The sequence below is a fragment of the Eleutherodactylus coqui genome, chromosome 9, assembly GCF_035609145.1.
Source record: "Eleutherodactylus coqui strain aEleCoq1 chromosome 9, aEleCoq1.hap1, whole genome shotgun sequence".
Classification (NCBI taxonomy): Eukaryota; Metazoa; Chordata; class Amphibia; order Anura; family Eleutherodactylidae; genus Eleutherodactylus; species Eleutherodactylus coqui.
Window position 1 is genome coordinate 14,832,731 of NC_089845.1, and position 26,003 is coordinate 14,858,733.

A 26,003-nucleotide genomic window follows, 5' to 3' on the forward strand; every position below is an offset into this window, starting at 1 on the left:
ATTGCACTCCCCCATGTGAATTCCCAGAGGATGTGAGGAGTTTTCATGTGAAAACAGCCTCCCATTCCCTGTGGGGCTGATGGAATCCCCCGACATGGCTGTCACAGCTGCAGCAGATGATCACTCAGTTCTCCAATTGCTTTCAATGGGGCTGGCGCTGCTGCTGAAAACAATGGGAGAGATCGCAGGAAGATAGGACATGCTGCAATGTTTCCTGCATCGCATCACATATCGAATCGCGGTGCCAAGCGGGAAAACATCACTAACTGTGAATGAACACACTCGAAAGGGGGTTGAGATTTGTGCTTGTGAAGGTGCCATTAATGTGATAAATTCCACCCTCAAAGTATATAGTAAAAAATAGGATAGGGCCTCAGAGGAAAAAACGTATACCAGTAATTGAAAAATATATGTTAAGGACTTACCTGGTGTGGACACCTGGACCCAAGTTAACATGGCCCAGGCTCCACACCTGCAGTCCTGGTTTGTGTAATCCAGTACTCTTATTCCAACGTGGGCATCCAAATGGAAAATTAGGAGAGGAATCCAACAAACTCCAAAAAGGAATAGATAAAATGTATAAAAAACCCTCATTGCACATAAGAGAAACGTTTTTTTCTGCAATATTTACAAATATACAGAAAAAGGTAAACAATGTACCACTAAGGCTCAATGTCCACAGACAGGTTTGATTTGCGCAACCCGCACAGGGGATCTGCAAATTAAGCCCCCCTACAGGGAAGTATAAGCATCCGCAATGGAATTTAATCCTGCAGATTTGATTTGTGGACACTTTGAACTGGGAAACGCATTGCCCTTACCATGGATGTGTCATCCATAGTGCACATGACGCCATTATCCAAATGACTGTGGTATTACTACCAGGAGGGGTGTCTGTGTATTCAATCCATACTCGCCTCCTTCAAAGTAAGTGGTACATTGTTACCTCTGTCTGTAGGTTTGATAAGATAGCAGAAAACACATTTCTCTACTGAGTGTAGAGTATTTTAAATATATTCTATCCCCTCAAAGTATATTCTATGTATATCTCATAACATACACAACCAGGCTTAAACTACAAACACAACACTTACATGGCCAGAGATCGCTGGTGGCGGACTATCGGCAGGAAGGGAGATCAAGTCACCAAGCTGCAAAATAAAACAAAGTTGGAGCACCAGCAAAATAATATTTTTAATGTCTTGATAACAGCCTGCAATAAACTAAGAGCTGCCTGTGTGGTTTTGGGGGTTCAGAATCTCTGCAGCACAAAATATACGGCAAATTATGCAGTATCCCCCCCCCCCCCCTTCCCCAAACACAGTCAAATTGCGCACCATAGTGAAAGTAGCATCACCTGACCAGCGGCACTGCACTCATGGGTAGCAGGTGGAAGGCTGCGCTGATAGTACGGAGAAGGAGCACGGCATCTGCGTATCAGGTCATTTCAGTAAAAAAAGGATTCCAGAGCTGATTCTACACTAGCTTGAAGTAAAATATGTCAAAAAAATGTGGGCCTATATTGGTTGTAGCAGTGCAGCCATTGGAGGGCCTAATTTACAGGGATTTTCAGGCAGTCCGTGTGAATGAGCTGTGTGTGGGAGCTCACTTATGAGGTTAATGAAGAGCCAGGGGTAGGCAATCCCCGAAGATTCACAGATTTAGAAGAGAAACAGCCATTGCAACAACTGGGTAGGGGACGCACCTGGCGTCACACAACCGGGTAGGGGACGCACCTGGCGTCACACAACCGGGCAGGGGACGCACCAGGCGTCACACAACCGGGCAGGGGACGCACCTGGCGTCACACAACCGGGCAGGGGACGCACCTGGCGTCACACAACCGGGCAGGGGACGCACCTGGCGTCACACAACCGGGCAGGGGACGCACCTGGCGTCACACAACCGGGCAGGGGACGCACCTGGCGTCACACAACCGGGCAGGGGACGCACCTGGCGTTACACAACCGGGCAGGGGACGCACCTGGCGTCACACAACCGGGCAGGGGAAGCACCTGGCGTCACAGAACCGGGCAGGAGACGCACCTGGCGTCACACAACCGGGCAGGGGACGCACCTGGCGTCACACAACCGGGCAGGAGACGCACCTGGCGTCACACAACCGGGCAGGAGACGCACCTGGCGTCACACAACCGGGCAGGAGACCCACCTGGCGTCACACAACCGGGCAGGAGACCCACCTGGCGTCACACAACCGGGCAGGAGACGCACCTGGCGTCACACAACCGGGCAGGAGACCCACCTGGCGTCACACAACCGGGCAGGAGACCCACCTGGCGTCACACAACCGGGCAGGAGACGCACCTGGCGTCACACAACCGGGCAGGAGACCCACCTGGCGTCACACAACCGGGCAGGAGACCCACCTGGCGTCACACAACCGGGCAGGAGACCCACCTGGCGTCACACAACCGGGCAGGAGACCCACCTGGCGTCACACAACCGGGCAGGAGACGCACCTGGCGTCACACAACCGGGCAGGAGACGCACCTGGCGTCACACAACCGGGCAGGAGACGCACCTGGCGTCACACAACCGGGCAGGAGACGCACCTGGCGTCACACAACCGGGCAGGAGACGCACCTGGCGTCACACAACCGGGCAGGAGACGCACCTGGCGTCACACAACCGGGCAGGAGACGCACCTGGCGTCACACAACCGGGTAGGAGACGCACCTGGCGTTATTTTTGAGATGGCGGGCAACCTGCCGACACCTGACAGCGAGGGATGCTATTTGTGTAGCTTGTGGCTAGACAGTCTAGGATTTATCACTGCAATGATGTGAATTGCTGTGCCCTGTGAAGCAATAGAAGTTAATGCGACCAGTTTAAACCAGCAATCATAAGTGTTGGGGTATATTGAGGCACCTACCAAGTATCTTACCCAGAAGTCACATTATTATAATAATACTTCAATGTATATAAACCTGGACTTTTCTCCATCCTCCTGGAACACGAGCATAAATCTCACTGCTCTCGGTAAGGTAAATCAAGGTGCCTTCTGGGACTAAATGTGTTCTTTGCAGCATCTCCTCAATAGTTTTTGTTGCTGTTGCCTGGGTAAAAAATTATTATGAATACTAAATTTATAAAGAAGATGAAAAAGATGCTAAATTGGTTATAAAAATGAGTAATTTCCCCAATGATTTGCATACAGACATTCTTCCTCTCCACACATTCCAGAATATGCTAATAAAGGTTTATGTACATGGCCTTAATACTTCTATAGAGGTACATTGAGGCTCCACTACACCTCTGTATTTCTCATATGGAATCTGACAAGATAAATCTGCCGCACTCTAAGAAAGAATACCGCTATACATTCGCAGCCCGACAGGGTTAAGTTCACAGTGGCGTCTTCAATTCTGTTTTGCTGTTCTGTCATGGGAACAGCAAAACCGATAGAAAATGTTTCTTTTCTAGCCTGTTTTCCATTTTTATACTGAATCAAAAGTGCAGACTGCTGCAATTTCGATTCCAGTTAAGAAACAGAATACAGATTGATCTTTTTTGCACTGCATTGTCAATGGGAGATGGATAGAAATCGAAAGCAAACATGGTAGTGGTGTTGCCTCTTCAATGAATGTGGATTAGTGGTCAGTTGCAGTGGCAAAAAAAGTCCTTACTATATATATATAAAAGCCCTTCACAGAAAAGACTAATTTGCAAATATCAGATTATTGGTTCGTGCTCAATAACACGAGCCAAATGTATCTATTGAGCGCTTCCACCTGACTACATAGGTCTGGTAACAGCTCTGTTATTTCATTCAATCTTCTACTATACTATTGCTCCTAGATAGAGCTATTATACTATGTTGTTCGTTAATCATAGGCAATCCTCATTCCTATGTAGTAAGGTGTTAGTGAACCAATAATCTGATATTTGCATATTAGTGCGTAAAACCTGTATCTATATGACTTATGCTCTAATTAAGCTAATTTTTTTCTGTTGATCCCCTAAAAGAACAGTGGTGAAACACGAACTGACACTCTAGATATCAGTGTAAAATCTGTATCGATAAGAATTACGCTCTAATCAAGCTCAACTCCTTTCCTGATGATCCGCTAAATCAAAGCAGTGAAACGCGTTGTTCATACCTCCTACAATCAGACAAAGTTATAACCTGCCGATTAGCCAAGAGTACCTGCCCGCTCGAGAGAAAAGGTTCGGCTACCGGAGGCAGGCAGGGAGCGACGGGGGAGAGCGGGGAGGAACGGAGGGGAGATCTCTCTCTCTCCCTCTCCCTCCCCCCCGCTCCCCCCTGCTGACTGCCGCAAATCACCTGTCACCTGCGCCGGCAGCCGAACCGTTTCTCTCGAGCAGGCAGGTACTCGCTAAGGGCAATACTCGCTCGAGCAATTGCCCTTAGCGAGTATGCTCGCTCATCTCTACCCATTATCCCTCAGAATAAGCAGGAAGAGCATTAGTTGCTCTCTGATCGCATCAATACGCAAACCTTACTATAGATGAGCTTCTGAATGGTGTATTTATCAGAGCACATAGGCTATTATACACTGAATAGCCCCACCCAGTTCTAGAAAGTTCTGTTATCAGTAGACAGTTAAGTAGTAAACAAGTTAGAAGAACAAGTAAGAGTTATAGTCAGAGTTACTACAGGGGAAAAGAAGAAGTGTAGATAGAAGAGTAAGAAAGCTCAATGAACAAGAAAGTTGGATAAAGAACAGCCAGAGACAGTTCCATCCCTAAGTCTGAGGAAGAGGAGCAAAGGTGCCAGATACAACGCATTATACTGAGGGCAGTATCTGCAGTTCCAGATGTGACACATTATGTAGCAGAACTGTGTTTGTACCATGTGCACATCATGTCTGTCAGGCGCATGTCATGTACCAAAGCTGTGTCTGTGATGTGCATGTCATGTAGCAGAGCAGAGTTCATAACATGTGCATGTACTGTGGCACAGCTGTGTCTGTCACATGCATATAATGCAACAGAGCTGTGTTTGTACCATGCACATGTCATGTCTGTTAGGTGCATGTCATGTGCCAAAGCTGTGTCTGTGATGCGCATGTCATTTAGCAGGGCTGAGTTTGTAACATGCACATGTACTGTGGCACAGCTGTGTCTGTCATGCGCATATAATGTAGCAGAGCTGTGTTTGTACCATGCGCATGTCATGTCTGTTAAGTGCATGTCATGTGCCAAAGCTGTGCCTGTGAGGCGCATGTCATGTAGCAGAGCTGAGTTTGTAACATACGCATGTACTGTGGCACAGCTGTGTCTGTCACGCACATATAATGTAGCACAGCTGTGTTTGTACCATGCGCATATTATGTACTGTTATTCGCTGCTTCTGTGCCGCATATTCCATTGTAGCAGAGCTGTGTCTGTCAGGCACATGGCATGTAGCAGAGCTGTGTGTGTCTGGCACACGCCTATTTACCACAGCTGTGTGTGTGCGTGATGTTCACGTAGCAGGGCTGTGTGGCGCATTGCGAAACAAGAAACTTTGGTACTATAATTTCCTAATAATTACTAGTAACTTCAGAAGGGTCAGTGATCTGGGGATTATTTCGATTACCAGATTGGAGTCAAAAAGGAATTTTTCCCTTAAATGGGGAATATTGGCTTCTATCTCATTGAGTTTTTTTTACCTTTCTCTGAATCAACATTGGGGGGAAATCTAGATGGACATATATCTGCCTTACATACTATGTTACCTTAGTTACTATGTTATTATTTAATCTTAAAGCGCCATAATTTCAGGGTGCGGACATATATCCATGTTTCCCATTTATGTTTGGAGGCTATCTATATATATAAAATTTAATGTATGCGTGTGTGTGTCTCTGTCTGTCTGTCTGTTTGTCCTTTATGCTACTACACCAATCATCCGATCGCCATGAAACTTTGGGAGGTTGTTGAGTACACTCCTGGGAAGATTATTGGCATAGTACGTCTATCCAATGATAAATGGCGCACGTTCGAGCGTTGTCGACAGTTAGGCCCCCCACGTAGATCTTTCGATTTCCATCATTGTCACTAATTCTCTCACTTCCCGATGTCGTAGAAACATGACATTTGGCACGAGCATTGATTATGTCATAAATAGGAAAAGTTAATGGGTCCCAACTCGATTATTCAATTCTAAGCGCAAAAGAATTAGCGTCTAAATTTTACGTACGGAATCTAATTCTCTCACTTCCCAATGTCATAGAAACTCGAAATTTGGTACGAGCATTGATTATGTAATAAACAGGAAAAGCTAATGGGTCCCAACTCGATTATTCAATTCTAAGCGCAAAAGAATTAGCGTCTAAATTTTACATACGGAATCTAATTCTCTCACTTCCCAATGTCATAGAAACTCGAAATTTGGCACGAGCATTGATTATGTCATAAATAGGAAAAGCTAATGGGTCCCAACTAGATTATTCAATTCTAAGTGCAAAAGAATTAGCGTCCAAATTTTACGTACGAAATCTCGTTCTCTCACTTTTCAATGTCATAGAAACTCGAAATTTGGCGCGAGCATTGATTATGTCATAAATAGGAAAAGTTAAGGGGTCCCAACTCGATTATTCAATTCTACGCGCAAAAGAATTAGCATCTAAATTTTATGTACGGAATCTAATTATCTCACTTCCCAATGTAATTTGGCACGAGCATTGATTATGTCATAAATAGGAAAAGTTCAAGGGTCCCAACTCGATTATTCGATTCTAAGCACAAAAGAATTAGCGTCCAAATTTTACGCACGGAATGTAATTCTCTCACTTCCCAATGTCATAAAAACTTGAAATTTGGCACGAGCATCGATCTATATATATAAAATTGAATGTATGCGTGTGTGTTTGTCTGTCTGTTTGTCCTTTATGCGCTACTACACCATTCTTCCGATCGCTATGAAACTTTGAGAAGTTGTTGAGTACACTCCTGGGGAGATTACTGGCATAGTACATCTATCCTATAATAAATGGCACACGTGCGAGCGTCGTCGACAGTTAGGCCCCCCCACGTAGATCTTTCGATTTCCATCGTTGCCACTAATTCTCTCACTTCCCAAAGTCATAAAAACTTGAAATTTGACACGAGCATTGATTATGTCATAAATAGGAAAAGCTAATGGGTCCCAACTAGAGATGAGCGAGCGTACTCGTCCGAGCTTGATACTCGTTCGAGTATTAGCGTGTTCGAGATGCTCGTTACTAGAGACGAGTATCACGCGATGTTCGAGTTACTTTCACTTTCATCTCTGAGACGTTAGCGCGCTTTTCTGGCCAATAGAAAGACAGGGAAGGCATTACAACTTCCCCCTGTGACGTTCAAGCCCTATACCACCCCCCTGCAGTGAGTGGCTGGCGAGATCAGGTGTCACCCGAGTATATAAATCGGCTCCTCCCGAGGCTCGCCACAGATGCATTCTGACATAGTTCAGGGAAAGTGCTATCTTGCTGGAGTTGCTATAGGGAGAGTGTTAGGAGTTATTTTAGGCTTCAAGAACCCCAACGGTCCTTCTTAGGGCCACATCTAAGGCCTTAGTCAGACGGGCTTTTTTTGCCGCGATTTGCGCATGCGCATGCATCCGGCGATTTTATAAAACCATTGCTTTGCAATGGTATCGGACACATGAGCGCTTTTTATGCGCTCGTCCGATAAATTATAGAACAGAAATCGCAGATCGCACCTATCTGCGATTCCTGTTCTCTTCTCTATATGCGCTCAATGGGGCCGGCGGCAGCAGCGCCGACCCCATTGAGAACATATAGAAGACAAATCATTCTTCTCTGCCACAGCTGTAACAGCTGTGGCAGAGAAGAACGATGTTTGCCCATTGAATTCAATGGAGCCGGCAATACAGCCGCCTCCATTGAAAGCAATGGGCTGCCGGCGAGCGCAGGATGAATTGTCGGGAAGGGCTTAAATATATAAGCCCTTCCCTGCAATTCATCCAGAAAAGTGTTAAAATAAAAAATATATACATACTCACCTGCAAAACAAATGGGTGGCAAAGGACATGATCACACGTTTTTTTTACGCGTGTAGTGTGAACGTTTTTACGCGCATATAGACGCCCGTGTAACTGAGTCCTAAGGGTAAGTTCTTAAGCAGATTTGTTGTTGATTTCCCATAGCGGAAAAACCTGTATGAAAATCCAAGTGAAGATCAGCATCATTTGGCTCAGATTTTAATGCAGATCAACAGCCGGCTTCATCCCATTAGTTAAAGGTGCGATGTCTGTTGTTGATCCACATCAAAATCTGTGCTATGTTGGGCAGATTTTGGTGCAGATACTTCAATGGGTTCAATCTCTTGAATGTTTTTTTGTGCACACATTTCATGAATGGGTGTGAGTGAGACCTGCCTCTGATTGGCTCAGCGCTGAGCCACTCAGGGGGCAGGTCTGACTCACACCCCCTTCACACCCACTGCAGGCCGGCCGCGCGGAACTCCGGCTGCCGGGAGCAGGTAAGTATATATATATTCTTTATTTTAACACTTTTCTGGATGAATTGCAGGGAAGGGCTTATATATTTAAGCCCTTCCCGACAATTCATCCCACACTCGCCCGCAGCGCATTGCTTTCAATGGAGCGGGCTGTATTGCCGCTCCATTGAATGCAATGCGCTGGACAGCTCCGGCCCGTTTCTAATGAAACGCGGCTAGGAGCAGATTTTCGGGCACCGGTCACGCGATTTGCGGATGCGCATCCATCATGCGATCCGCAAATCGCGCGAAAAAACGCCCGTCTGACTAAGGCCTAACCGTGTGCAGTACTGTGGAGGCTGCTTTTTGCAGTGTTGCACATTTTTTTTTTTGTATATCGGCCGTGCAGAGCATTGCGTCCTGCAGTAATTTTACATTGTCCAGGGCCAGTAGTGGTGAGGCAGGGACAGAAGACATATTTAGTGTATATAGGCAGTGGGCCTTTCCAAAAACATTTGGGAAAAAAAATCTATTTGGGCTGCCTGTGACCGTCCTCAGTGTACTGGGTCTCTGCTGGGGGTAGTTGTCCTAATTCATACGCAGCCAGCTAAGTGTTACAGCAGGCTTGCGCAAAATTCTTTCCTGGCTCTGCTGTGCGTTCCGTAAGCGAAGTCAGCCTCCAACCACAGGCCAATAAGCGGCACATTTAATTACAGCGTTCTGTTTCTGCACTACTGGTAATACAGCATGCTGAGGGGTAGGGGTAGGCCTAGAGGACGTGGACGCGGGCGAGGACGCGGAGGCCCAAGTCAGGGTGTGGGCACAGGCCGAGCTAGTGCGGTGGCCAGGGGTAGAGGCAGGGCCAGACCGAATAATCCACCAACTGTTTCCCAAAGCGCCCCCTCGCGCCATGCCACCCTGCAGAGGCCAAGGTGCTCTAAGGTGTGGCAGTTTTTCACAGAGACGCCTGACGACCGACGAATAGTGGTGTGCAACCTTTGTCGCGCCAAGATCAGCTGGGGAGCCACCAGCACCAGCATGCGCAGGCATGTGATGGCCAAGCACCCCACAAGGTGGGACGAAGGCCGTTCACCGCCTCCGGTTTGCACCACTGCCTCTCCCCCTGTGCCCCAACCTGCCACTGAGAGCCAACCCCCCTCTGAGGACACAGGCACAAGTGCCGATCGGCCTGCACCCACACCCTCACCTCCGCTGTCCTCGGCCCCATCTAGCAATGTCTCTCAGCGCAGCGTCCAGACGTCGCTAGCGCAACTGTTTGAGCGCAAGCGCAAGTACGCCGCCACGCACCCGCACGCTCAAGCGTTAAACGTGCACATAGCCAAATTGATCAGCGGCGTGGCAGCACAGCGGTGGGCAAGCGTCAGCAGGCCGTGCTGAAACTACTCAGCTTAGGAGAGAAGAGGCACACGGCCCACGAACTGCTGCAGGGTCTCACAGAGCAGACCGACCGCTGGCTTTCGCCGCTGAGCCTCCAACCGGGCATGGTCGTGTGTGACAACGGCCGTAACCTGGTGGCGGCTCTGCAGCTCATCAGCCTCACGCACGTGCCATGCCTGGCCCATGTATTTAATTTGGTGGTTCAGCGCTTTCTGAAAAGCTACCCACGCTTGTCAGACCTGCTCGGAAAGGTGCGCCGGGTCAGCGCACATTTCCGCAAGTCCAAGACGGACGCTGCCACCCTGCAACATCGGTTTAATCTGCCAGTGCACCGACTGCTGTGCGACGTGCCCACACGGTGGAACTCTATGCTCCACATGTTGGCCAGACTCTATGAGCAGCGTAGAGCTGTAGTGGAATACCAACTCCAACATGGGCGGCGTAGTGGGAGTCAGCCTCCTCAATTGGCAGCCATCTGCCTGTCCTTGGAAACTTTGAGGAGTCTACCCAGATGGTGAGCGGGGATGCTGCAATCATTAGCGTCACCATTTCTCTGCTATGCCTCTTGAGAAGTTCCCTGCAAAGCATAAAGGCAGACGCTTTGTGCTTGGAAACGGAGGCGGGGGAAGACAGTATGTCGCTGGATAGTCAGAGCACCCTCATGTCTATATCTCAGCCCGTTGAGGAGGAGGGGAAGGAGCATGAGGAGGAGGGGGAAGAGACAGCTTGGCCCACTGCTGAGGGTACCCATGTTGCTTGCCTGTCATCCTTTCAGCGTGTATGGCCTGAGGAGGAGGAGGATCCTGAAAGTGATCTTCTTAGTGAGGACAGCCATGTGTTGCGTACAGGTACCCTGGCACACATGGCTGACTTCATGTTAGGATGCCTTTCTCGAGACCCTCGCGTTACACGCATTCTGGCCACTATGGATTACTGGGTGTACACACTGCTCGACCCACGGTATAAGGAGAACCTTTCCACTCTCATACCCGAAGAGGAAAGGGGTTCGAGAGTGATGCTATACCACAGGACCCTGGCGAACAAACTGATGGTAACATTCCCATCCGACAGCGGTAGTGGCAGAAGGTGCAGTTCCGAGGGCCAGGTAGCAGGGGAGGCGCAGAGATCAGGCAGCATGTACAGCGCAGGCAGGGGAACATTCTCCAAGGCCTTTGCCAGCTTTATGGCTCCCCAGCAAGACTGTGTCACCGCTCCCCAGTCAAGGCTGAGTTCTCGGGAGCACTGTAAAAGGATGGTGAGGGAGTACGTAGCCGATCGCACGACCGTCCTCGGTGACGCCTCTGCCCCCTACAACTACTGGGTGTCGAAGCTGGACACGTGGCCTGAACTCGCGCTGTATGCCCTGGAGGTGCTTGCTTGTCCTGCGGCTAGCGTCTTGTCAGAGAGGGTGTTTAGTGCGGCTGGGGGAATCATCACGGATAAGCGTACCCGCCTGTCAACCGACAGTGGCGACAGGCTTACACTCATCAAGATGAACAAAGCCTGGATTTCCCCAGACTTCTCTTCTCCACCAGCGGACAGCAGCGGTACCTAAGCAATACGTAGGCTGCACCCGCAGATGGAAGCATCGTTCTCTATCACCATCAAAAACGGGGACCTTTTTGCTTCATCAATCTGTGTATTCTATTCATCCTCCTCCTCCTGCTCCTCCACCTGAAACCTCACATAATCACGCCGAACGGGCAATTTTTCTTAGGCCCACAAGGCTCAGTCATATAATTTTTCTAAACAATTTTTATACGTTTCAATGCTCATTAAAGCGTTGAAACTTGCACCTGAACCAATTTTTATTTTAACTGGGCTGCCTCCAGGCCTAGTTACCAATTAAGCCACATTAACCAAAGCGATTAATGGGTTTCACCTGCCCTCTTGGTTGGGCATGGGCAATTTTTCTGAGGTACATTAGTACTGTTGGTACACCAATTTTTTTGGGCCCTCGCCTACAGTGTAATCCAATTAATTTTTTGCCCACCTGCATTAAAGCTGACGTTACATCAGCTGTGCTGGGCACTGCAATGGGATATATTTATGTACCGCCAGAGGCTTCCTGGGACCCAACCATGCTGTCGGTCCACATGGACTTCCCATTAGGGAGATGTACGTGCCTGTGTATACTTATAAAAAACTCGAGCCTGACTGGGGCATGCAGTTTCGGCCGAAGTCCACCTGCATTTAATCTGACGTTAGCTCTGCTGTCCAGGGCACTGCAATGGGATACATTTATGTACAGCGGGTGGGTTCCAGGGAGCCACCCATGCTGTGGGTGCACACGGAATTCCCATTGCGGAGTTGTACCTGCCTGTGACTATTTATAAAAAAACGCAGTCTGACTGGGGCATGCAGACACCTTGACAGAATGAATAGTGTGTGGCACATAGAATCCCTATTGCTATGCCCACGTGTGCAGCTCCTGATGGCGGTGGCACAGGATTATATTTCTCATTGCTTCTGTACAGCATTGTGGGCTATCGTCCTGCCCCTTTTAAAGAGGGTCGCTGCCTAGCCGTGCCAACCCTCTGCAGTGTGTGCCTGCGGTTCCTCCTCATGGCAGACGCACTTATAAATAGACATGAGTGTGGCGTGGCATGAGGGCAGCTGAAGGCTGCGCAGGGACACTTTGGTGTGTGCTGTGGACACTGGGTCGTGCGGGGGGGGGGGGTTGGGCAGCATGCAACCCAGGAGAAGTGGCAGTGGAGTGTCATGCAGGCAGTGATTGTGCTTTGTTGGAGGTAGTGTGGTGCTTAGCTAAGGTAATGAGGGCTTTTCAGAAGTAAAAATTGTTGGGGGGGGGGCCCACTCTTGCCGCTATTGTGGCTTAATAGTGGGACCTGGGAACTTGAGATGCAGCCCAACATGTAGCCCCTCGCCTGCCCTATCCGTTGCTGTGTAGTTCCCATCACTTTCTTGAATTGCCCAGATTTTCACAAATGGAAACCTTAGCGAGCATCGGCGATATACAAAAATGCTCGGGTCACCCATTGAGTTCAATGGGGTTCGTTACTCAAAACGAACCCTCGAGCATAGCGAAAATTTCGTCTCGAGTAACGAGCACCCGAGCATTTTGGTGCTCGCTCATCTGTAGTCCCAACTCGATTATTCAATTCTAAGCGCAAAAGAATTAGCGCCCAAATTTTATGTACGGAATCTAATTCTCTCACTTCCCAATGTCATAGAAACATGAAATTTGACACGCAAATTGATTATGTCATAAATAGGAAAAGTTAATGAGTCCCAACTCAATAATTCAATTCTAAGCGTAAAACAATTAACGTCCAAATTTTACATACGGAATCTAATTCTCCCACTTCCCGATGTCATTAAAACTTGAAATTTGGCACAAGCATTGATTATGTCATAAATAGGAAAAGCTAATGGGTCCCAACTCGATTATTGAATTCTAAGCACAAAATAATTAGCGTCCAAATTTTATGTACGGAGTCTAATTCTCTCACTTCCTGATGTCATCTATATATATATAAAAATGAATGTATGTCTGTCTGTCTGTCCTTTATGCATTACTACACCATTCTTCCAATCACCATGAAACTTTGGGAAGTTGTTGAGTACACTCCTGGGAAGATTACTGGCATAGTACAACTATCCTACGATAGGTGGTACACGTGTGAGCATCACCGACAGTTATGCCCCCCAGACAAAGATCATTTGACTTCTATCTCAAGCACAAAAGCAAAAGGCATTACGAGCAAGCGTGTTCAACTACAAAATTATGCATCCGCCGAACGTTTCGCAAGACAATTGCTGGATATTGAGAATGCTGAGATAAAATGAAAGCTGTGCTGTGATTGGTTGCTATTTTTTATATTGCTGAGGCAGAATAAAAGTTGCGCTGTGATTGGTTGTTATTTCTCTTACTGCTGAGGTAACATGAAAGCTGTGCTGTGATTGGTTATGTATTATACTGCTGAGGTAACATGAAAGCTGCGCTGTGATTGGGTGTTATATATTATAAAGCTGAGGTAACATGTAAGCTGCACTGCGATTGGTTGTTATATATTATACCACTGAGGTAACATGAAAGCTGTGCTGTGATTGGTTGTTATCTATATATATAAAGCTGAAAGCCCTCACTGACTCACTCACTCACTCACTCACTGACTGACTCGCCAAAAGTTCTCCAACTTCCCGATGTCGTAGAAACATGAATTTTGGCACGAGCATAGATTATCTCCAAAATAGGAAAAGTAATGGGGTCCCAACTCGATTATTCAATTCTAGCGAAAAAAATTGGCGTCAAAATTTAACGTACATAATCTAAATCTCTCACTTCCCAATGTCATAGAAACTTAAAACTTGGCACAGGCATTGAATATGTCATAAATAGGAAAAGTTAATGGGTCCCAACTTGATTATTCAATTCTATGCGCGAAAGAATTAGCGTCCAAATTTTACGTACGGAATCTAATTCTTTCACTTCCCGGTGTCATAGAAACTCGAAATTTGGCACGGGCATTGATTATGTCATAAATAGGAAAAGCTAATGGGTCCCAACTCGATTATTCAATTCTATGCGCAAAAGAATTAGCATCAAAATTTTACGTACAGAATGTATTTTTCTCACTTTTCAGTGTCATAGAAACGGGAAATTTGGCACGAGCATTGATTATGTCATAAATAGGAAAAGCTAATGGGTTCCAACTCCATTATTCAATTCTATGCGCAAAAGAATTAGCATTAAAATTTTACGTCCGGAATGTATTTTTCTCACTTTCCAGTGTCATAGAAACGTGAAATTTGGCACGAGCATTGATTATGTCATAAATAGGAAAAGCTAATGGGTCCCAACTTGATTATTCAATTGTATGCGCAAAAGAATTAGCGTCTAAATTTTACGTACGGAATCCAATTTTCTCACATAGAAACTTAAAATTTGGCACGAGCATTGAATATGTCCTAAATAGGAAAAACTAATGGCTCCCAACTCGATTATTCAATTCTATGTGCAAAAGAATTAGCGTCAAAACTTTACGCACGGAATGTATTTTTCTCACTTTCCAGTGTCATAGAAACGTGAAATTTGGCACGAGCATTGATTATGTCATAAATAGGAAAAGCTAATGGGTCCCAACTCGATTATTCAATTCTATGCGCAAAAGAATTAGTGTCCAAATTTTACGTACGGAATGTATTTTTCTCACTTTCCAATGTCATAGAAACGTGAAATTTGGCACGAGCATTGATTATGTCATAAATAGGAAAAGCTAATTGGTCCTAACTCGAATATTCAATTCTAGCGCAAAAGAATTGGCGTCCAAATTTTACGTATGGAATCTAATTCTCTCACTTCCTGATGTCATTTTATATAAAGGAAACGTCGCATGGTTACCTCCCGTGGTGTTTCCTGGGTAACACAGAACCACGCAAAATGGTGAACATATGTTTTTCCAGTATCTCTAAAGTAACCACGACTTCATAAGATTTCCGTGTGAACACCAGATAAACACCAGTACCAAATTAACTCGGGCGAAGCCGGGTATATCAGCTAGTTTAGATATATAAAAACGAATGAATGTATGTCTGTCTGTCTTCGCAGCAACGCGCGACGGGTAAGCGAGTATTTTAATAAGACTATGTAGAATGCCATAAAATATACATGGCAGTGAACATACCAAATGTCTTGATCCTGGGATTCCTGGTTCACCCGGTGGTCCTGGTGGTCCTGGAATGGCAATTGCTAAAACAATAGAACTCATTAAATATTTATAAAATGTATGAGACAGATGGACTACGTACATCTATAAAATAAATTTTTGATATATTACACGAGATTCTATACACAAAGTTGGACAATGCTGATATCAGCTCGGCATCTAGAATGTAGATGACCTCAAATAAAGTTATTCATTGCAAAAAATGTTTAGAAAATTTGGTAAATAGATGCCTAATAGGTTTATACAATTTAATAAGAATAATAACTTTAGAATTACTTAGGAATGAAATTGCTATTTGATAATATTTCAGTAAATAAAAAGGAAGTGGTAGTGTCTCTTCCCATGGGCAGAATATTTCGTGTAATTGGAGTGGAAATCTGCAGCAGCAGATTTAGCTGCGGAATTCGGAAGTATTCCACCCATGAGAAAGGGAACAATAAGCACTAAGACTATGCCCAGGCCTTCAAGCTATACAAGTACCAGGAACACAACATGCATTAACTAAAACGAGAAAGGAGACAATACGCCAAAAAAGGTTTAAAATGTTAATGTGGTTGACATCCTGAGAACCAGAGAATAATAATTTGAGCAGAAATGGTTAGTTTTATAAGGGTGCGTTCCCACAGGAAGTGCTGCGGAGCTTCCACAGAAGCACATTCTGCATCCACAGCAATGTCTGCAGCTGGTTTCTTAAGATACAAAGCTCTTCCTCCCCTCTGTAGTGAGCGTTGCGCTAGTGATGGCACCTCTGAGATCAGCTACAGACACGCAGCTGTTTTCAAGTCTGTTTTGGATGTGGAAATGTTGCATAATTTTCTGCTGCAAAAATTCTGCTGCATTTCCATACCGTGGGAACATACTCCAACACACAAAGTGCCCAAAAAGTCCACAGTGAAATCCTCACATGATTTTTGTTGCGGATTTGGTGCAGATTTACCCGAAGGATTTCACTCATTACATTAAGAAGAATTAAATCTGCAGTCAATCTTCCACAACAAATAAAGCACAATGTGCATGTGAAGATCCGCAAAATGACAACCCCACAGTGGAATATTCTGCTAGGAAATGGGATCTGTTAACCCCTTCATGACAGTCATGGGGCTATTTAGATTCTATCTGCATGTATATGGCCGTTGGCAATCTGCCCGAGCTTGCTTCTTTGGAGGGTCTTAGCAGCTCCCTTGCTCTTCCCCATCTGCTCCTCCTGCATCAGTCCAGCCTCATCTACATAGCAGGTAATATGTTAATAATGGCTAAAGGCACCTTTACACGGGATGACGGTCGTAAACAGCTTCCCACCAGACTACACAGAAGCAACAGTCGTTCTGTGAATGGAGGCTGATCAGCCGGGAAAGTTCCAGCTCACCTACTTCCATTCACAATAAACAGGCATTCCTCCATAGTTGAACAACTGCCTGTTTACAGGGGCCGTCAAGGGAGTGATGTCTCGCTCAGTGCCCTATTGGTGGTCAAACAGGATGATTATCGCCCGAATTTGCTGTTTCCAGGGATAATTCAGGTCATAATCACCCAATAAAAATGTTCCTCAAGTCCCCCTTCACTCACCCCAAGCAGACTATAGCAGAGCTGTAGAAACAGATGTAAGAAAAGACGTAAAGTCATACATATAAAATGTGTGTGCATATATTATATATTACTCGATTGACGTGATGTTCGCTACGCGAATATAAAAAGATTGGAGTGACGGTTGTAATCATTTTTTCCATTTGTGAGATTTTTCCTCTGCAAGTGGAAAATCATGGTCGCTGTTCACTCGTGTGAATGGACATGTGGATGCTGCATGGGCTAGAATTGGTGCAGAACGCCGCGGATCGTCCGCACGGGAGACGATCGCAGATTACGCAATTTAAACATGATTGTGTGCAGCTGGTGTGTCTCTCTACCGCTCTCATTTCTATCTCTCTCTGTCTGGCTCACTGTCTGTCTGGCTGTGTCTCTCTGTCTCGCTGCCTGTCTATCTCGCTGTCTTCCTATGGCCCCCTGCATACGGGCGGAAATTCCGCGGCGGGATTTCCCACAGAATTTCTACCTGTGGAAGCTGCCGTAGGTTTGTATTAGATGGCCGTGATTTGTCTGCGCGAAATCACACGCAGAAAACAAATCGCGGCATGCTATATTTTTCTGCGGGTCTCGCACCCGGGCTGCCGCTTCGGTCTGCGCATGCGCCGGCTTCCTGGCAGCCGGCACATCAAAGAGCCAGAGCCGCGGGAGCATGTGAGTGCTGCGCTGGTCTCTGCAGGGGCTCGGGTCCCGCTATGAGAATTCTCGCTGCGGGATCCGACCCGGCCGTCTGCAAGCGGCCTTAGTGTCTCTCTGCTGACTGGCTCTGTCTTTTTTTGTGTCTCTCTGCTGACTGGCTCTGTCTCTCTGTGTTTCTTTGTGTCTCTCTGCTGACTGTCTCTGTCTCTCTCTGTTGACTGTCTCTCTGTCTTTCTTTGTGTCTCTCTGCTGACTGTTTCTGTCTCTTTGTGTCTCTCTGCTGACTGTCTCTTCTCCCCTCACATTCAGCTGCACTCTTTGCCTTCTGTCCTCTGTGTCTCTCCCTCCCCCATGCACTGATTACTATTTCACTGTTTGCCAGCAATGACTTCTTATCACAGTTGCTTAGTAATGCAACACACGCTCTCGCTCTCGGCGCTGACACAGCAGCGCTGCCATAGACTTTGCATTGTAACTTTACACTCACCGGACTGCTTACTGAAGCTATTAAACTTAAGTTTAATGATTTCCCAGCGCTGGTGAGCACGTGCCTCATCTAATCACATTAAAATCAGCCACCAAAGTTAAAGGAAAGTAGTCAAATTGTAGTGAGAAAAAAGCATGTAGGCTTATTTATATTAGATTACACACACATTTTATATAGTCATACGTTATATTCCCCTTGGTTATTTAACCCCTTCCTGTCTGCTAGTCTATTACAAGTAGTAAAAAATTATATGTTTACAAAAAAAACCTGCCTGGTCACCACATTAAAAAAAAATGTAAAAATTGGTATCACTGTGTATAAAAAGGTCCAATTTAATAAAATATTAATGCAACATTGTGAACGCTGTAAAAAAAAAATGCAATGCTGGCATTGCCCTATTTTTTGTCATCCTGTCTCCAGGAAAAAATTGAATAAAAAGTTTTACATGTTTAAACACCGAAAAACAAAAAAGGTTTTGTCCATTTTTCCCCACTTAGAAATGTTTTAAAGTCTTCCAATACAATATGTACTACGGAAAGTACAACTTTACCACAAAAAACAAGCCCTCATATAGCTATGTTGCCAGAAAAAAATGTTTTTAGCTAGTTAAACAAGTAATGTGTTTTTTTAAAAAGCATGAATACCAGAATTTCAAAATGTGACATGGACACGGAAGCAACAGTGACCCCTCCACTGACTGTACTGTGCAGAATCTTGGCAACTAGTGTACGATATATCAAACTAGCTTAAACCTTCCCTGATAGACTAGGAGGAGCAATCAGATTCCAAACATGGCTGCATCTTCAGTATAGCAGATCTAGTTTAAGGGCACCTTCACGCAAGGCGTTTTAGAATTTCTGTTGCATTTCTGCAGATGGTTAACAAGCTGTACGGAATTTGCTGCATTGTTTGTTGCGCATTTTGTATATTTGTGTTTTTATCTGTGTATCCTCCTCTGCAGAATGTGCTGTGTTTTTGTAATATGGTAGTGGTAGTTCCTGCTTCTAAGGTTACGCTTTTAAACTTAAAGGGGTTGTTCTGTGAAATCAAGTGGTGTTAAGCACTTCTGTATGGCCATATTAATGCACTTTGTAATGTACATCGTGCATTAATTATGAGCCATACAGAAGTTATTCACTTACCTGTTCCATTGCTAGCGTCCTCGTCTCCATGGTGCCGTCTAATTTCAGCGTCTAATCGCCCGATTAGACGCGCTTGCGCAGTCCGGTCTTCTCCCTGGTGAATGGGGCCGCTCGTGCCGTGCATGTGTGTTTCCCACTAATAAAGCCTGGAGGAGGTGTAATAGTGCAGGGATGTTTCACTGGTGACATTGTTGGGACTATACTTTGAAGAATCTAAAAAACTAAAACATATTCTGGCTTAAGGCCTCCTGCACATGAACGGAAATTCCACATCGGGATTTCCCATAGACTTTCTGCCTGTGCCCGCTTGCATAGGATTGCATTAGATAATGCAATCCTGTGCACACAGCCGTGATTTGTCCGTGTAAAAACACATGCGGAAAACAATCGCAGCATGTTCTATTTCTGTGCAGGTCTCTCAGAGGGGGGGGGGGCAGGGTGTGGATAGCCACCTTCCCCCTCTCATTGGATGGTTTGTGTTGGTGTCTGGCACGTCTTGGCTCTGATGGGGAGAAAGTTCTTGCAGAGATGGTGGAGTGTCTAGCGTTATAAAGGCAAGTGGTGTCTCTGAGTCAGTTGGAGGGAAGCTGGAGGCAATTGGGATATTTCCCTTCAACCCCTTCAGTGGCGTGTTTCTTACCACCCTGTCGTACCCACCAGGGCAGGTTTCTTAAATAGGCCAATCATTTAATTTCAACTAATTTTGCAGTCGCGTTCCAAGAGCCATAACATTTTCATTTTTCCACTGACACGGCCGTATGAGGGCTTGTTTTTTCTGGAACAAGTTGTACTTTTTAATGGCATCATTTTTGGGTATATATAATGTATTGCATAACTTTTGTAAAAAATATTTGTAGGGAGATTGGGGGAAAAAAAGAAATTCTGCAATTTGTCTTTTGGTATTCATTTTTACGGCATTTAGTGTGCAGAATAAATAATGTGATAACATTCTGAGTCACACGAATCCGGCGATACCAAGTTTATACAGTTTTTTTTAATGTTTTGCTATTTTTGTACATTTAAAGCATTTTTTTTTCTTAAAGGTTTGCTTTTCTGTCGCCACAGCCGTAGTAATGTTATTTTCCCCATTGCCAGAGCCCTAGAAGGCCGTGTTTTTTGCAGGATGAACTCCAGTCATCATTTATCTGATTTTTAGGAACATGCAAAATTTTGATCACTTTTTATACCATTTTTTCTAGTGGCAAGATTGACAAAATCTGTAATTCTGGCATGTTTTTTTATTTTTATTTTTCACTGCATTCTCTAAGCAATATAAATAATACAGTAAAGTAATTCTACAGGCCGGTACGATTATGCCAATACCAAATTGTAATAATAGTTTACTTTTTCACAGTTTAAAAACAAAGCAAAACAAAAAAAAATATATATATATTTTATCACTGCATTCAAAGACCCCTAGCATTTTAATTTTTTTAATCAACAGAGCTGTGTAAGGGTTTTTGTTTTGTGGGATGAGTTGTACTTTTTATTAGTACCATTTGTTGATCTGTGCAGCATTTTGATCACTTTCTATTCCATTTTTGCATGGTGGGATAGGTTAAATAAGCTATTTTTGCCACGTTTTAATTTTTTTTCCCCCATGCTGAGCACCCTGCAGATTAACCTCTTCCCGTTCCAGGACATACCGTATATACCGGCGTATAAGGCGACGGGGCGTATAAGACGACCCCCCAACTTTCACCTTATACGCCGGTAATACAGTGGAGAAAAAAAAAATCATTACTCACCTCCCCCAGCGTTCTGCGGCGCAGCTGCAGGCTGTCGCTCCCTCCTGGTCCCCGGCAGAGCATTGCTTTCTGAATGCGGGGCTTGAAATCCCCGCCTCCAGAAAGCTAATACACACGCCATCAGCCAGTTACAGCCATTCAATGACATCATTGAATGGCTGTCATTGGCTAAAACACACGTGGCTTCAGCCAATCACACTATTCAATGACATCATTGAATGGGTGTGATTGCTAACACACGTGCACCTTCACCCAATCACAGCCATTCAATTATGTCATTGAATGGCTGTAACTGGCTGACGGCGTGTGTATTAGCTTTCTGGAGGCCGGGATTTCAAGCCCCGCATTCAGAAAGCAATGCTCTGCCGGGGACCAGGAGGGAGCGACAGCCTGCCGGAGCGCGACAGAACAGGAGGTGAGTAATGATTTTTTTTTTGACACTTTTTTTTTTGTATTACCGGCGTATAAGACGACCCCCGACTTCAGAGCAGATTTTTCGGGGTTCAAAAGTCGTCTTATACGCCGGTATATACGGTACATTTACATCCTGCAGCGTTGGGGTATGTATGAAGAGAGATTACAATATTACAGCTGACACTTGCGGGCAATAACTGCAATTGTACAGCATTACGTCACACTGCAGTAGTGATCAAAGCATCGCTAATTGTGGTCCCCCAAGGGGAGCTTAAAAAAAACTGTAAAAATAAGATTACTGAAGAACAAGAATAACAGAATTGCTTGCATCAAGAAACACAAGGAAAGGACAATAGACCAATGTGCAGTATGTTGATTGTATAACACCCTTGTTGGCCAGAAGATAAACTGAAGCAACATGTCTGGACTTTTAATTTTTTTATTCATTTTTAATCTGTCCAGAATCTCCCTAGTAATAGGATTATTCTCAACAGTAGAGGGTAGATCCTGGACGGATTAAAAAATAAACAAAAACAGACCTGCTGCTTAAATTTACCTTCTGGCTAAGAAGATACCCCATTGGTGTTAAACATCAACATCTTGCACACGCTATTTTCTTTGATTTCATTCTCGCTAGTGTCATACACAGACATCTATGCAAGATCAAGCTGAACCAGAGTGAGGTACAAAGGGAAAAGGGAGGAGTCTGTCATGGAAAAATGGATAATACATAGAATGATAGCGTTGGAAGGGACCTCCAGGGTCATACATATTAGATGTAAAAGAAAAGGGGATCGTAAAAGCATTGGAAAATGAATAAGACATGTCATGATTGTCATGACATATCATGTGGATGAGCAAGACACTTGTCATTTTACAGGGAATGGGCAGGTTGACGATTTGGGAATAGCAGTAGGCATCTGTTACTTTACAGGAAAAAGAAAGCTTGACATGTTTAAACCCACATCCAAAGCGTCTTGCCTGACAAAAACCCTAATTCCACAGTTTAAATGCTTAGTTTTCTCCTATTTTTTTGTCAATAAAAGGAAGTTTTTTTACTTTGGAGCCATTTCAGTATTGTATGACAAGTTTTCTTTTGACATTTTGAAAATGAAAGCAGAGACTGGATTGGTTGTTATCGGCAACTACACTAGTTTTCCTTTGCAACAGTTTTGATTTATGTCCCCAACCTAATTTTCACTTGTTTTCATGCTTAACCAATTAGAAATAATAGGTGAATCCAGACTAAGCTTTGAACAAAGGAGATTTAACCTAAAGTGTTATCCACCTACATGACATACTATTACTCGATTTACAGATGAGTTTGAAGTAGATGGAACTGTTTAGAATATCCACAAGAGACATTCTGGAAGATTGCGTACATCAACAAGCTCCAAAGAGCAAGAATGAATGAAACTATGAACAGTCTATGCTCTCAATGAAGACGATCCACACTGGAGAGAAGGCAGCTTTGCGAGTGGCACTTGGCAAGATGAGCATAGGATGTATAGTTTTCAAAAAAGATTGTTTGGCGTAATAAGGCTACAATTATTTAAAATAGTTCAATTAACAGTCACAATTACTACTGGGGACCTTAGAATCTGCATATTATGGTGGAACATCATGTTAATTAACCAGGAGTTACAGTGAGGTTTACAGGACGAATGTCGGGCAAACGATGCCTGAAACTGGTCCCCGTGTTTCCTCTCTCCCGTGCTCCTGCACGAGAACTAGCAGAACTGGCTCACTCACGGTGCGGCCAGCAGGGGGAGGGGCAGTGCAGGAGATTTCTCTCCTCTTGCTCCCCCTCCACTCAGATAACACAGCAGACGTTCACTGCTGAATGGCCGCAGTTTAAACTGAAGGATGAGCAGTGAGATAATCGTGCATCGTTTATGAAGCTCATCTCTCATGGTTCAGTTTACACAGCGGCCGTTCAGTAATGAATGGCTGCTGTGTTATCTCAATGGAGAGGGGCCTGTTTGGTGAATTATTCAGAACCTACGCCTGGCTATATTGGTTCCAGACGTATGGCTCTACTTTTGTTTTGAATCATCCGCACTAGACCTCTCATTGTTTTGGTCGTGCTTATACACTTATATTTATCCACAAATTTGTCCTCACTTCTGCCCCGTAGGGACAGGCCCATTTGTCTTCAAGTGGCGGACAGGCATGCACTAAATGGTCAGGAAACACAGGTATTTTGTGTCGTTTCCTTCCACACTCTCTCTATGAGATAGTGTTGTGTCCATCAACTTTTATCCAATAATCATCCTGAGTGCATGCCAGTTGAGATTATTATTCATGTTGCCTATGTCCATAAGCCGTATTTGTTTAGAATTTAAATATATCTCTTTATTAAAAGTTGCATTTTAAGGAGTCAGTGATAGCAGAAAGAGGATAGGAATAATCCAATGGCTGGATGTTCTTAAGGACAGAAATGTCCAAGAAGGTTGGGAAATATTGCAAAATAAGATTCTCCAAGCACAATCATTAACAATCCCTAAAAGAAGGAAGAATGGGAAGCATTTAGTGAGACAAGGATGGATGAACACAGAACTTGCACACATGTTAAAAACAAAGAAACATATGTTTTATCAAATGGAAAGAAGGGGAAATATCCAAAGAAGAATATAATGTGGTCTGCAGAAACTGTAGGCACGTGTCAGAAAAGCTAAAGCTGATAATGAATTGAGGCTTGCAACAGAGGCCACAAGCAATAAAAAAGGATTTTGGGGGTATGTCAAAAGCAAAAGAAAAGTCAAAGATGCTATTGGATGCTTGCAAGATGAAAATGGTGAATTGGTTAACAATGATGTTGAGAAGGCTGAACTTTTAAATTTCTATTTTGTATCTGTTTTCTCTCAGAAAGTAGATGCAACATCAACTGATCTTCCCTGTGCTATTGGGGGATAAAAGAATGCAGACTATCAGCAGAGAGATGGTGAGGGAACACTTAGCTAACTTAAATGAATTCAAGTCTCGAATTCCAGATGAATTACATCCTAGGATACTAAAGGAAGCAGCAGAGGTAATTGCTGAGCCACTCGCCATAATCTTTGAAAATTCCTGGAGAACAGGAGAAGTCGCAGAAGATTGGAAAAGGGCAAATGTTGTCCCCATCTTCAAAAAAGGGAACACGGTGGATCCAGGAAACTACAGGCCTGTGAGCCTGACTTCTATGCCAGGAAAGATCTTTGAACAAATTATTAAACAGCATGTATGCAAGTACTTGGATAAAAATGAGGTAATTAACCAAAGCCAGCATGGGTTTGTAACAAACAAGTCATGCCAGACTAATCTAATTTCCTTCTATGACAGAATCACCGACTGGGTTGATCAGGGAAATGCGGTGGATATAGTTTGTCAAATACTTTACTAAGGTCAAGATAAAGTATCTCATACTATACTTACTGAAAAAAATCACCAAATATGGGATTGACAAGGCAACTGTTAGGTGAATTCACAACTGGCTTAGTGATCGTACTCAAAGAGTGGTCATAAATGGCTGTACATCCAAGTGGAAGAATGTAGCAAGTGGGGTACCACAAGGCTCTGTCCGAGGTCCAGTGTTGTTCAACATTTTTATAAATGATCTGGAGGAGGGAATTGATGGGAAACTGATCAAATTTGCCGACGACACAAAGCTAGGAGGGATAGTTAACACTGGGGAAGAGAGAGAGAATTCAAAAAGATCTAGAAAAAATTGAACAGTAGGCAGAGACTAACAGAATGGTATTTAACAAGTAGGAATTAGAGATGAGCGAGTATACTTGCTAAGGCACTACTCCCTTGAGTAATGTGCCTTAGCTGAGTATCTCCCCGCCCGTCCCCAAAGATTCGGGGGCCGCCGCGGCTGACAGGTGAGTTGCGGCGGGGAGCAGGGGAGACGAGCGGGGAAATACTCGGCTAAGGCACATTACTCGAGCGAGTAGTGCCTTAGTAAGTATACTCGCTCATCTCTAGTAGGAATGCAAATTCCTACATCTGGGCAAGAAAAATGAAAAGAGCACATACAGAATGTGAGGAATTGGGCTAAGAAGCAGCATATGTGAAAAAGATTTGGGTATACTAATAGATCATACACTGAACATGAGTCAACAATGTGATGCAGCAGCCAAAAAGGCAAACACAATTCTGGGAGAATTGTACTAAGAGAACCATAGAGTCTAGATCACGTGAGGTAATTATCTCCCTCTACTCTTCCTTAGTCAGACCTCATCTTGAATATTGTGTGCAGTTCTGGGCACCCCACTTTTAATAAGACATAAACACACTGGGGCAAGTTCAGAGAACAGTTACCAAGATGGTGAGTGGTCTGCAAATCCTGTCCTATGAATAACTGTTAAAGGATCTGGGAATGTTTAGCTTGCAAAAAAGAAGGCTGAGGAGAGACTTAATAGTGGTCTACAAATATCTGAAGGGCTGTCACAGTGCAGAGGGATCAGCCCTATTCTTATTTGCACAAGGAAAGACTAGAAGCAATGGGATGAAA

General features: G+C 44.6%; 1 protein-coding gene across 1 annotated transcript in view; it reads right to left on the reverse strand.

Annotated features, from left to right (window-relative positions):
• COL15A1 (collagen type XV alpha 1 chain) overlaps window positions 1-26,003 on the reverse strand; it is a 638,286-nt gene that overhangs the window by 60,487 nt on the left and 551,796 nt on the right. The window contains exons 33-35 of the mRNA XM_066579143.1: window positions 15,456-15,520; window positions 2,949-3,077; window positions 1,095-1,151 (exon numbers count right to left, since the gene is read on the reverse strand). Coding sequence (XP_066435240.1) covers window positions 1,095-1,151; window positions 2,949-3,077; window positions 15,456-15,520 — 251 coding nt within the window. The remainder of the gene's footprint in view (window positions 1-1,094; window positions 1,152-2,948; window positions 3,078-15,455; window positions 15,521-26,003) is intronic.